Raw genomic sequence first — 13,847 nt, forward strand, 5'->3', positions numbered from 1 at the left:
GTCACTCAGTGCAATAAGATATTTTATTTTTATTTCACATATCATTGCAAATGGATTGAAGTAATTTATAAAAGTCGAAAATCAGATGATTTGCAATGCGTTTTTTTATCAAACAAATTAAAGTTTGTTCTGCTGATATTGCATTAAAATGAATTCATCAAATAATAAACATATAATGCTGTTGACAAATAGAATGAAACCCAAATGAGACTGCTTGACGTTCAAAAGATCAAAAAGGCCAAAGTGATCATGCCGATTGATAGATGTTTAAATTTAAAGCAATAGGAGGCGCATTTTTAAAAAAAAAAAAAAAAATTTTTCGTTTCTGTTTTGTTTTTTCTTTTTTTTGTTTTTTGTTTTTGCTGCAAAAACCTGCTGGTATGATAAGTCTGTAAATAATTTTAACTCTAATGATCAATAAGATTTGAAAAAATCATTAAATTTTTTTTTCAGAAGATGGGGGTATCTTTTAAGGAATATACTCCATTCTCAAAGAATATTCATAAGCCCCGCGTTTGATTTTAAAACGAGGCTAAGGTCGGTTGATCGATTAAAGCACAACAATGGCGGCTGCAACGCAAGGGAAGAACGATCGACATTGTTGCGTGCCTCAGTGTACTGGCAACGGTCGTTTAAACCCGGAGTTATCGTTCCACAAAATCCCCATCAATGATGAACTCCGAAAATCATGGATTCATGCTATCAGAAGGGATCCAGGGCCACTTTTTAACGTAAGGTTTAATGGTGAAATAACTTTGTTTACAACACTGTACAATCTAGGTCACACATATTTACATCAGCTTATCGTGATTTGATGTCCATCTTGCCTCGTATCTATCCTGATATGCACATAAAGATACGAGTAACATCTTTATAAATTAGATTTAACCGGAACCTGCATGCATTAGGTTAAAATTTTGTAGTGAACAGGTGAATGCAGTACATGTACTGTAGCGTTACTCTTGTCACATGATTAAACATAGATAAAATGTTCTAGTGTAGCCTCAACACGGTTAGATTATTCTTTCTAGATAAAACAATGTTACTATTATAAAAAAAATAAACCACAACAAACATTCTGAATATTTTATGGATATTTCTAGGAAGTAGACCCATATATAATATCTAATGTTTACAAATTATAACATCTACAACTGAAAGGAATGAAAAGGGAATGGATAATCAGACTGGGCAGGACGAAGAGTATAACATTTTGTCTCAATTTTTTGAACCCCTACAGTATTACATTATTTATTAAACTTAGATTTCAAAAGAAGCTGTTGTTTGTTCGAGACACTTCAAAAAAGAAGATTTTAAATGGACTCCAGTAAGGAAAACTCTCAGACCAAGCAGTGTTCCATCGTTATTTAACTGGAGCAAGGAGTCAACCCAAAGGAGACAGATCATTAAAACTCCACTCCCCCAGAAACGTCGCAAGACTGATGATGATGCAACCGACAATGACGAAGAGCTAGGTTCATCTAATTGGTTACTCCATGAAAACAGGTAAGTCATTGAGTAAATTAATTATAATACATTTTATAATATCCATCTTCCTGTGTGGGATATTATAATTATATACCTATTTACTGGCTATGAGGTCAATACCAAGTATATTTTGTAATATTATATGTACAAAATTTATACAGAGGTATAAATGGAAAATATTAAATCTTTCATATCAAGGATAAGTTATGATTTAATGAACTGAACTGTGCAAATATTCAATTTGATCAATTTGTAACATGCTGATAAATTGAATATTAAGTTTAAGTTTTTCAGGTGTTCTGCTGGTCAGAATGCAATGATGCTGGATCATCAGTTTTAAATCATTGTCAAAATAATATTCAGTTGTCAAGCTGTGAAATAGAAAATCAGTTTGCAACTGTAATATAACATTTTTGATGATTTACTTATCACCAAATGTGATGGTCGCTGGACGACTCATTCTCTGAAGGGCTGATGCTGGAACATCAGTCCAAGATATGAAAAATGCCTGTAATGTAAGTATCACATATAAATATTAGAAAATTAGATTTAGTATTTTCAACATTTGAATTTTTAGCTGTCCATTGGCAGAAGCTAATGTGGCTGTAACTTCAGACAAAGAGAGAATCCAGATGCTGGAAAGCATGATCAAAGAACGGGATGAAAACATTGAAAGACTTCAGCAGAGGCTTGCCATAGAAAGATTTGGGGTTGAGAGATTTTCTAAAGATGATTCAATGATTATGTTCTACACTGGTTTTATGACATTTTCAGTTTTCACCACTGTTTTTGAATTTATTAAGCCAGCAGCTACCTCCATGACAAGTCATTATTTTAAAATGTCAGCTATTGGTAACCCAAATCTGACTGGTAGGCAAAGAAATATGCTTCTTATTGATGAATTCTTCATGTTTTTGTGCCGCCTCAAATGTGGTATGATGGCGCAAGATCTTGCGGTTCGATTTAATTGTCATGTTTCGACAGTAAGCAGAAAAATCATTACCTGGGCAAATTTTTTGTATTTTGCTCTTGGCAGTATTAATATTTGGCCATCTCGAGAACAGGTAGATAGGAAAATGCCCGATTGCTTTAGGACTCTGTACCCCACAACACGAGTTTTAATCGATTGTACGGAAATTAAAACTGAGAAACCCTCCTCCTTAGTGCTTGGTTCTAAATGTTATTCCTCATACAAAAGTACACACACATGGAAGGGACTGGTTGGAATAGCACCTCATGGTGCTCTTACCTTTGTTTCAAGTCTTTACACTGGCTGCATGTCAGATGTAGAGATTACTAAGCTTAGTGGTCTGTTAAATTTACTTGACCAGGGGGACTCCATTATGGCAGACAAGGGGTTTGTACTGAACAAAGTTTTAGAGGGGACTGGGATAATTATCAATACCCCACCTTTTCTAATGAGTCAGGGGCAATTTACTCTGCAAGAGGTTGAGGAGACTCAAGCTATAGCTAAGCTTAGAATACACATTGAGCGCCATATTCGCCGTGTCAAAGAGTTTCATATTTTTGATGGTGTTATTCCACTTAGCATGGTTGGGACAATAAATCAGATTTGGACTGTTGCAAACTTGCTGACACTCTTCAGAGGGCCTTTGGTTAAAGAGTGGGCATAAATTCTTAATTGTCTACAGAGATTTATCAAATTTCTGATAGATACATCACAATTCTGAATGAAGTATGCATTAAAATGTACTCTGGCTATGGAAATCCAGTATTTTCTTTGAAATGTGTGTGGTTACCCTTTTTCATTAACAAAGAAGAGATTTATTAAGCATTGAATTGCAAAATCAATCCACCATTAATAAGTTTCTTTTATGAATAAGTAGTAATTTTTTCAGAGTTTTTGAAAAAATATAGTTAATAACAATTATTAAAACACTGACTGTACCAAAAATGTACTTATTGTTGGTGAAAAGAATTGAAATTTATTTCATGTTTATGCATTCAAATTAAAAAATGATTAAAAAAGAACAGATCCATTTTTTCCTTCATTTCCTGCCAGATGTCAGCATCAAAACGGAGCAGTTCCAAATGTGACTCCTCAGGTGTCCACACAAACAAGTGACACCACTTCAGCCCAGTTACTCCTAACTGTGTCATTATCTGGTGGAAGTATTTGTGTGTTTCTTTCAGATGGTAACCATTTTCATCCTTAGACAGGTAAACACAATCAGCTAATGAATTGACTGGACACTTGATTTCCAGCAAACCATGAGGAGGATCCAGGGAAGGGCAGAACACTTTCCTGTCTGGGGTGGCCGCTAACCAAGGTGACCATGGGCTAATCACAACACCACATGGATATATGTTTACCTCCTCATCCATTGCCTTTAATGAAAACAAATTATGATTATGAAAGGTTAACACAAAATTGGTAAAGGAAAATATTTTATGAATTTATTGTTGTTGGTACATTATTTACCTGAACATAAGCTAGAGCAGCAGTAGCTTCGCATGCTAACCCATGTCTCATGGCAGATGTCAGAACCTTGGGGCTTGTCTTTAGTCTGGCAACAAGTGGTTCAGGATCTATGAAAAGTAATTGCAGTGTACAGTTCAGTGTTATTATACCGCATACATAGATAATATTAGCATTTTGATGGAAAAGAGACAGATATGTTATTTTTTTCTTCATACATATTTAACCATTGCATAATAAATTGCCAATTATTTTTAAAGTTCGTTTTATTGTATCATGCTAATATATTTACCTTTTCTTCTGCGGACAATGTCACCTGCTACCGAAGCAGTTATACGATCCTGACGAATCTTGTGCCACTTTGGGTCCTCTGATTGTAGTCGGGTGGCTTCTTCTATCTCGTTGGCCTGGACCTCAGAGATTGAGAGCGACTCCAGTTTCAATGTTCGACTGTGGTCCAACACTACAGAAACACTATTACGCATGACATTCCTCACCGGTAAAGGTGGAAAGTCTTCAGCATCCATGATGTTCAGCATGTAGTCGCTGTGAAGTTTCTGTTGTGTTGCTAAAGAAGATCCCTTTGGGAAATTTCCAAACTTTGTGCCGACATCTTTCTGTTGGTGTTCTGGATCTACCACTGACAAAAAAAGACAAGATTTATCAATGTTTGAAAGGGCAGAACACAGTTCCTCCAGTGGTAGGCACTTGGTGTTGATGGGATTATACAATGTAGACTTTATTCCCTTGGTTGGTTTCCTGGGATTGCTGGGAGAATATCCCATTACTGTGACATCAGTGGAGGCACTTCCGCCGATCTTCTCCCCTAAAATTGTGAATAAATAGTATAAACATGTACATAATCAAATCTTACACAAATTGATTTAAAATATTTATATCCATATTAAGATATTGCATGTTACATGTAGGTATATACTTGTATATATAATTTTATTTATATATTATTTTTTAATTATTTCAACAATTGTTTTTGAAAGGGGGAGGGGTGCAGGTCTAGGTAATAATAAATTGTATATACCTCTCGGAATATGCCAAGTTTGAGGCAAGGATGTCTTGGCAACATCTGTAGGAACCGCCTTAAGGTTGGACGCTTTCATGTGGGCTAAAGAATAAAGAAGGCCCACAATGTGTCCACATGATCCCGAGGTACCAATGGCACAGGAGCATTTGCTGCCTTCCCTTCCAAATACTGGCCCCTTCTTTATTACTACCTGTGAATCATATCATATATATTATTGTCAAAGTTTGAAAAAATAATTGTATTCTCGACTTGCTAGTTAGAAATAACAAAAACTTATAAAGCAGTTTTTTCCTAGTGTTTCTGTTTAAAGTATACAGATATGCTTACTTAAATTTGCAACTGTATATATTTAATGATGTTAATTATAAAAACCTCCACATCATGAGGGGTCTCATTCTTCTTCTGAGATCTGAAGCACTTCGCTCTTACAAGACACCCATCAGTACCATCCAAAGCGTACACTAAAAATTCAAAGTCATAATTGATTTAGACTACATCAGGTTGTAAGTAGGGGCCTACACATAATATCATCTTTATCAATTCAACGGTTCGGTTGCACGAACGTCAGTTAGATTAACTTTTAGTTAAAACCGTTACTAGCTGTTATATTTTTTTAATGGCAAGTTACGTAAGTAATAGTTATAATTTAACTGACGTTCGTGCAACCAAATCCAGGTATGCTATATGGATATTGTCACAACCATTGCAATGCTTAGGCTAGCCTATATATTTGTGTGTAAACTTGTGCGATATCTCTGTATCCATTAAGTATTTACGTGTTTCACACAGCCGGAGATTTTTGTCTGTTTATAAACAAAGTACATGTAACTTAGATTTGTTTACATGTCGTACAAAACCGAAAATAGGCAATTACCTCTTACATCTGTGACGTATTTTTCACTGAAGTATTTGTAGCCCTTGGTAATTTCTTTTGCTCCATCACTTTTGCTACACTTTCGAACAATATCTTCCACAAAACCGAACGTAATAGTGGGAACAACAGACAAATCGCGCGAAGTTGATTTTACTTTCACTTCATCAGCCATGATTGTTGTTACCGACGCTAGCCTCGTTTTGGATGCGATATGAATATTCATTACGATCTCATTAAGAAAGGAGTATATAGCAGTTCTTCGACAATAATTCGATTTTGCTCTATTTATTCACACAAAAATATAGTAATATATGAATCATAATAATATAAGAAATCTAAAAACCTGTGTTAATTTTACAGAAACTGTTACATTACTTAAATGTACGCAAGAAAACATACTGTGTCGTAGTGAAATATCAAACCCTATAATGAGGTTCCGAATTATATTTTTGTTCGTTGTGAATGATTATAAAAAATATTGAAAAGGTTAAAATTCTTTACGTTTAACAACTATTTATTTTCTTTTGAGGAAGGTGTCCAATTTACGTATAACATGATTATAAAAAAGAAACTATACCAATTTTACCTATGAATTTTGTTAAGGTCTATGTTTGCCCTACTTCTATTTTGTATTTTTCCTTCGGACTTTTGATTCTGAAAACTGGTCCGTATTACCAAATTTCATGATTAATTATAAGTACCATTTATTTTATAGATACAAACAACATATCTATTTCTATTTAGTTTATTTGCAAACGTATAATACATTTTTGCACTATGAATAAAAAGCTAAAACGTATATTTATAAGTCACTGTAAAATATTTTATACAATAATAAGTAAAATATAAGTAAATTTTAGTTAAGTAAAAACAAAGGATAAAAAAAAAATATTTTATATGCTTAACCGAACAAAGGCAGAGTAAAACATGTACATATCATGTAAATAAGCACGTTTTCTGTTTCTTGCAAAATACACACACGTCTTATAAATTATCAATAAAAATATTATAACAGAAAATGATTATTGATATGTGGGTTTCTTTGAAGTACAATATGCGTTTACATACTAATCCAAAACAGTTTTAACATTTTCATACTGAGCATTATACATGTACTACCTGTATCAGTATGATATTTTTACTGAATGTTTTCTACTGAAATACCATAATCTGCTGGTAATTTTTTTTTAAATTACAATTTAGCATAATCAAGTTTATTACGTAATGAAAATTGATATTTATATATAATAAATACAGTTTACTATCAATAAGCTTAAATCGTTTTCAAGAGGAAAAGTAATGAAACATTGAATTACATTGTGGTATAAGATTTTAAGTACAAAATACATCTTTCAAAGGACATTTTTAAAACTTCAAGTACTGACTCAATGTGTACATGTAAGTTCTATCTGACCATCTATTTGTAATCATTTTTTACATTTTAAACAACGTTGTCTATTTAAATACAAAGTATCCTTACATACAATTTTTGAAATAATGTTATTTATTAGCTTCATATCTGTTTAATAAACACGCCAAACTCTAACATCCTTTCTCAATTACAAAAATTGTTTTTTTGCATTGTCTTTAACAAACTAATACAATCATTGAAAATGCTCCAAAAATGTAACTGTTAAAAGTGTTTGATATCTAGTACTTAAACAGCACCTGCTTCTTTCAACATTTCTATTAAACTCGAATTTTCCCTATCATATGCAACCATAAGTGGTGAATTATCTCTAACGCCTAGACATCAGCTCCAGCTTTAATTAGCTCTTCAACTACTTCCAGTTTCTATGTGTAACATGCTGCTGTCAACGGAGTTTCCTTTTCATATACCTGGTTGACATCTATCCCTGCTTTGATTAACTCTTTAACTACCGCCTGGTGTCCAAAATAACAAGCAGCGGTTAACAAGACTGAATCGTCTTTATGTATTTGACGGATATTTACTCCTGCATTTATCAATTTTAACAATATGCTAGAATGTCCCTCATAGCACGCAACTTCTAAAGGTGTTATGAATTCATTTCTCATATTGACATCAGCTCCTGCTTTTATTAGCTCTTCAACTACAGACAGGTGTCCCTGATAACACGCAACGATAAGGGGTGTTCTTAAACCATCTTTTAAATTGACATCAACTCCACTTTTTATTATGTTTTTAACCACACTCAAACATCCTTGATCACATGCGCTTATAAGTGATCTTTGATTGGGGTCTTTGAGATTTGCATCAGCTTCTATTCGAAGCAATTTGTTTACTATGTGTAATGCTATTTCATGTGTGTCTTCTGTTTTGCCATCAGCACCAGCTTTCATCAACAATTTAACTATTTTCAAATGTCCACCATCATATGCATTTGTTATGGATGTTCTATTTCCATCTTCAAGGTTTACATCAGCTCCCTCCATAATCAACTCTTCAACTATATTAATATGACCCTCTTTACAAGCAAATGTTAATGGCGTTTTCAAATTGACATCAGCCCCTGACTTTATCAACTCTTTAACCACATCTAAATGTTCCTTTTCACAGGCAAATGCCAGCGGTGTCTGTAAACAATCGGCTTTATTGACATCAGCCCCTGCTTTTATCAACTCAACAACTATACCTAGATGTCCGTTTTCACATGCAACATTTATTGGCGCATCAAAGCAAGCATTGACGTCGGCCCCCGCTTTTAACAATTCTACCACTATACTTAAATGATCATGTTCACATGCAGTTATTAGAGGTGGTATATAAGAGGTAGTATTGACATTAGCACCTGCCTTTAATAATTCCTTCACAATGTTCAGATATCCAGACTCGCATGCAATTGTCATTGGGTTGAGTTCGTTTTGCATATTGACTACACTTTTATCGATATATTTCAACAATATTTGAATAATCGTTAGATTCCCAGAATAACAACCTAGGCAAAGTAAGCGCCATTGTTCATAAGTCACCTCTTTGTTGTAAACACTAAAATGTGATTCCTTGCCTGAGTCAAATGTTGCAATTTGGCTATTCATAACTAAGTTTGATTTGTTATTTGATGTGGTTGCCATACAATCATATAATGAGCGTCCTGTTTCAAGGTTGGTGTCGTTCTGATTGATATTTGAAATACAACATGGACATTCATTGTATGAATTTTGGAATAGCTCACAGATAGTGCCTTTCTCCTTCACAATTTAATCTATTATATACTGTAGAATCTGATCATGTCCATAATATATCACCCAACTAATTGGCCTCACGCTGCTTATATCACCATAATTGTTCATATTATGATAACCTTTTTCATTAAGCAACAAACTCTGAATGATACATTCATGATAATAACCCTTTTTAACACTACGTTTTTCCGGTCTAAATATAGCCTTGTGTATTTTAAATGCTTTCGTAATCTCTGACAGAAAAATGGAATGCAGTTCAGTATATGATTTTGTTCTCATTATTGAAATAAAATGTTGAAGAACAGCAGGATGTTTCAAAGCTTCATTTCCAAACACATTACACCACTCCAAAGTTTCTACGTCTTGGAACAAACGCTCAGAAAGAATTGGATAATCTGACTCTTTCAATTCTATACACAGGTCTTTCACGGTTTCATTTTCAGAATAAGGTTTGCTTTGACGATGGCTGACACTCGTATCGGTTTCTATTTTACGTTTTTTAGGGCCATCTTTTTTCACTTTGATGTAGTAACAAATGTAATCACTACTCATGTATTGCAAAATGAGCTCTGGATACCGTCGACCAAAACTATAAGCAGTGATTTCGAGCATGGAACTGTGTATAAAAGTGAACTCATTGCCACACTTTTTTGTAAACGTTCCCACCATTTCTGATAGAGCATCCATAAATCGAAAAGTGTCTGTGTCATGAGGCACTTTACATTTTTTCAAAATCTTCATTTTCATCTCATCAAAATTGATTTTATCAATTGAACTTTGTTTATTTTCGAATGTATCTTCCGACAATTTGTTTTTATTAGCCATCAGTAAAACCAGTGATGCGTACTGACATCTGTTTCGTAATTGTACTGAATCTAATTCCTCAAGAATACAAGGCACTGGAGATATAAAGAAGGTTGGTCCATAACATTTGAATTTTTTTTCTTTACAAAACAGTTTGCATAAATAAGGAAACATATTTGATGACGATGCAAGATTTTCAGAAGTCAAAAGGTTTTTCTCTAAATCATATTTTGCAAATATCTGCAACTTGTCGTGATCATTCAATGCGTTTTCAACACTGTGTAACATTATTATATTCCTGCTTTCGAACAGAAAACAGCTTGACACAGTTTCATTTCTATAAATCATCTCTCGGCAAGTCATGATGAATTTTGTTTCCGACATGGTAGGTTTCCTAAGTCTATCTTGATACTTATTTAACGCGTTTAACTCCTCCATCTTTAAGCCAAACTCTCCTATAACATCATCGATAACAAAAACTTGGGGTTTGTGTGGATCACAGTAATCTTCGATCTTGTTTTTATCAGCTATCGGTAAAATTTCGTACCCTTCCTTTTGTAGTATCAGTGCTATGTGACGAGCCGTAGCTGTTTTTCCAGAGCCAGGGACACCAACAAATGTCACAAATGGTTGGTTTCTTGCTTTTACCAGCATGTAAGGATAGCTGTGTGATTCTACAAAACGTTTGTCATCTTCTTTCCATCTTGCTATGTCTTGTCTAAACATTTCTAAAAATATATTTTTCAAAATTATATTAAAATCATTTCTAAGATCAAAATTTTAATTTGAATCACAAAACAAATTTTTATGAATACATTATGTGTTTTAAAATCTTTTTGTCATTCTAAATTTTAAGTTTGCTTAATGTATGTCATGATTATGTCATATTAAATTGATATTCATACAAAATGCTAGTTTCATGTGGTAGATTTAAATTAGAAGGTATGCCAAAATTCAAAATGCTTTGTTAAAAATGTTTCTGTTTTTTAGAATTTTTATGCTGTTTAAAAGGATTTTTCTGTTTTGTTTTTGGGTTTTTTTCGGTTATATTAAATGATTTTTTCACGTCGTAGTTCCGATGGACAACTGAGATGAAAAAAAAATGAAAACAAAAGCAGTAGGGGAACGCTATAAAATTGCTGAGTTCATACCAGTAAGTATTTCAAAAATAAACGCAGTTTGAGCTCGGAGACTTTACAAGAACCTAAACACAATTTAAGCTCACTCCATATATAAAGTAATGAAATTAAAATACGAAATCTAATTTTATTTTTGTTTTCAAAGATCTAAAACTTAATACCCTTGACGTTTTTAGGAACACAGGCATTTCCAATCTTTTTTATTTCTGCTGTAAAAAACAAAAATCATTTTCTTAAAGCAATACATTCAAGAATTATCTTGTACGTGTATGATATCAAACAATATCATTTAAAATTGTAAAAAAAATATATACGAGGGTCAATCAAAAAATACGAAGACTTTTGTCATAGCTATGTTACTTAACGTCATATCATTACTAAATTTGGTAGACATAATTAAGCAATAGTTTCAGACAATTTGCAAGAAAAAAAGTTCATAAATTTCTTTATTTCTAAGAATTATTTAGAATTAAATCCTGCAAAAATAAGGTCACGGCGCAGGGTCAAAATTTATGTTATGTCAACAAAAAACCATATAATGTTGAAAGTATTATCTCTATAAATTTGGCTTAAAACCAAATTATATCAAAACTTCAAATTTAGTATAGTCATGGTATTTTATGTACCAAATAATGACGGGATATATTGTGTTGTCGAACAGATATTAGAAACTAAATTCAGATATTCCTCTTTAGAATTGACTAAAAACATCGACGTCGCCTGACATCACGGCGCAACGAGAAGTACAAATAAAATGGATTTAACTCAGGAAAAAGCCGATACAAGCTGTGAAAATGCTCAATGGTGCAAAAAATAAGTCAACAACTATTTGCAAGTTTGTGTTTAACTGTAATACATTTTGTGGGGGTGCTGGTCATTGTATTTTGATTATGAAACAGTCCGAAAGAGAGTAGAATATCTGTAAATATTTGGTCATAAAAGAAGTGACGTCAACCAACGTTCAGGGTTATCCTTACTGTAAACTAAGATATACACGGTTAGAAAATGAAAACATTGAAGAACTAACTTATGATTCTCGAGCAAATGTGTGCAAATAAGATGTTAAGTGGTTCATTGCCATTTTAAATTGTAAGAAGAAAGGCACAAGAGACTAAGCGTGATATAAAGATGGGGTTTATCTATAAACTGTGCGTGTTTAATCTTGACGTCATGTTTTGAATGTTACCGTGCGCCGTGGTGACAAAACATGTTGTTTTTAAAAAGGGGTAACAAAAATACCGTTTCATCAAATGGACTAAAACTTCGCATATCAATAACATAAGTGTTGGTGCACAGATTAATCTGTTAAGTATGACTTTCATGAAAAATATACGATAGACAGCCGCATTGTCTTCGTATTTTTTGATTGACCCTCGTATTTATTGGGATTGAAAAGAGCTATTGCAGTAACCTGATAAATCCAGAAGTTTTTCATCCACATTCAGCTATTCTTTGATGTAACTAAATTGTTGCTCATTGTCCATGGAACAGGTTTTGAGTTCCACTACTGAATCATGATACATAAGAGATGTACTTAACGAACGATGTCGGATATATCTTGCCATTTTGTGTTAAAAGTATAATCCGAGATTGAAATTTTAGAAATATGCCCAAGGTCATTCCTAATCAAACGAATCCTCTCTATGTTTGCCGACACACTCCTGTCACTCTGTCTTGGAGTGTTCCCCCATTTATTAATATGCGGTTGAATTTGGGTTATATTTCTTAATAAAACATACAGTAAAGATATATCAAAGTCCGAATAGTTTCCTGTATTTATCAGTGATTCTTGTTCTTTAGTGATCAGACTAGTTTTTTGTTTTGGTGCCTTGGCTAAAAATGTTTTCACTGTTTTTGACAAGGACGATATGGAAATCTCCTTCCTGAGAATAGCTCGCAGAACATCAGTACAAGGACCCTGAACAATGCGGGACAAACGAGCAAGGTTAGTCGTTTCCCGGGTTGAATGATATTTTGAATGAGCCATTATTTTTTATCCCACCATCCACTAATGGCATCTGCAAAAAGAAGAGCTGATATAGAAGCTTTTTTATTACAATAAAATGCCACATTTGATGTCTGTTTAGATGATTGATCGGGAACCGTTCCAAACTATTTTAAAGAAAGACTAGGAAACTATTTATTCTTGATCACGGAGAGGTCTTTTCACCTCATTATTTCTTTTAAGTCAGAAAAAGTTGCAAGTTACATTCTTAATTTACTGATCCAATCATATATGCATACGTTAGGTAAGTGACAAAAATTATTTTTAAAAATGTCTACAACGCATACATAGCATACAAAAAATAACAAAATTAGTAACAAATTGATGATTGATGAAGAACAAAATGAGAAATAACACAGACACACAGTTCATGGTTTTCTTATTTTAATGATGATTATTAAAATGTAAAAGAATGATAAAACATGATTGTGTTTGCAAAAAAAAAAAAAAAAAAAAAATTAAACACCTTTGTTTTTATCAAAATATTTTAATAAGTCTGTTTAACATTTAATTTATGCTCAGTGGTAGTTTGTTTGAGTGTATTAGCATAGAGCGGGACAATTGGAATAAATGGTTGTTAAAGTTTACGAGACAAAGCCAAAGTTTTTAGGTTGGGGCAAGTCCAAGGGATTGAATTTCACAATCATGACAGATATTTAGTTCCTTCTGCGCTCACCCCAACGATCACACCGTAAAACAACATTAAATAACATAACGACTTAGTAAGTTTTTTTTATTTTTTTTAATTGACTTTGACTTTGACCTTTATGTAATTTTGATATGCAAAGGTAAACTGTTCATTTTCAAGTGGTTTAATGCTCCTACGATGTATGGTTTAAAGATATAAATAGTCTAAATGTATTTAGTATTTAGATTGAAAATTCTTAACA

General features: G+C 33.1%; 3 protein-coding genes across 3 annotated transcripts; 1 reads left to right on the forward strand and 2 right to left on the reverse strand.

Moving 5' to 3' along the window:
- The first annotated feature begins 482 nt into the window (after positions 1-482).
- LOC128174080 (THAP domain-containing protein 6-like) lies at positions 483-3,109 on the forward strand. Its single transcript, XM_052839716.1, has 4 exons — positions 483-731; positions 1,265-1,506; positions 2,066-2,198; positions 3,038-3,109. The coding sequence occupies exons 1-4, from the start codon at positions 564-566 to the stop codon at positions 3,107-3,109; spliced, it is 615 nt and encodes a 204-aa protein (XP_052695676.1). The 5' UTR covers positions 483-563.
- On the reverse strand, positions 2,925-6,085 carry LOC128171780 (uncharacterized). Its single transcript, XM_052837564.1, has 6 exons — positions 5,845-6,085; positions 5,343-5,431; positions 4,968-5,160; positions 4,221-4,754; positions 3,932-4,038; positions 2,925-3,837 (listed from the first exon to the last, which is right to left on the reverse strand). The coding sequence occupies exons 1-6, from the start codon at positions 6,065-6,067 to the stop codon at positions 3,454-3,456; spliced, it is 1,530 nt and encodes a 509-aa protein (XP_052693524.1). The 5' UTR covers positions 6,068-6,085; the 3' UTR covers positions 2,925-3,453.
- Positions 6,086-7,296: 1,211 nt separating this feature from the next.
- On the reverse strand, positions 7,297-9,822 carry LOC128171770 (ankyrin repeat and KH domain-containing protein 1-like). The gene has a single exon (XM_052837552.1). The coding sequence runs from the start codon at positions 8,896-8,898 to the stop codon at positions 7,639-7,641; it is 1,260 nt and encodes a 419-aa protein (XP_052693512.1). The 5' UTR covers positions 8,899-9,822; the 3' UTR covers positions 7,297-7,638.
- Between the last annotated feature and the right edge of the window lie 4,025 nt (positions 9,823-13,847).

Source organism: Crassostrea angulata, chromosome 2, assembly GCF_025612915.1.
Source record: "Crassostrea angulata isolate pt1a10 chromosome 2, ASM2561291v2, whole genome shotgun sequence".
In the NCBI taxonomy this organism is placed as follows: domain Eukaryota; kingdom Metazoa; phylum Mollusca; class Bivalvia; order Ostreida; family Ostreidae; genus Magallana; species Magallana angulata.

Coding starts and splice junctions, on each gene's coding strand:
- LOC128171780 (XM_052837564.1), bottom strand. CDS start 6,067: ATGAATATTCATATCGCATCCAAAACGAGGCTAGCGTCGGTAACAACA. Junction 5,432..5,844: donor ATACGTCACAGATGTAAGAG/GTAATTGCCTAT, acceptor TTGAATTTTTAG/TGTACGCTTTGGATGGTACT. Junction 4,755..4,967: donor AACTTGGCATATTCCGAGAG/GTATATACAATT, acceptor TCACAATTTTAG/GGGAGAAGATCGGCGGAAGT.
- LOC128171770 (XM_052837552.1), bottom strand. CDS start 8,898: ATGGCAACCACATCAAATAACAAATCAAACTTAGTTATGAATAGCCAA.
- LOC128174080 (XM_052839716.1), top strand. CDS start 564: ATGGCGGCTGCAACGCAAGGGAAGAACGATCGACATTGTTGCGTGCCT. Junction 732..1,264: donor ATCCAGGGCCACTTTTTAAC/GTAAGGTTTAAT, acceptor TATTAAACTTAG/ATTTCAAAAGAAGCTGTTGT. Junction 1,507..2,065: donor TGGTTACTCCATGAAAACAG/GTAAGTCATTGA, acceptor TTGAATTTTTAG/CTGTCCATTGGCAGAAGCTA.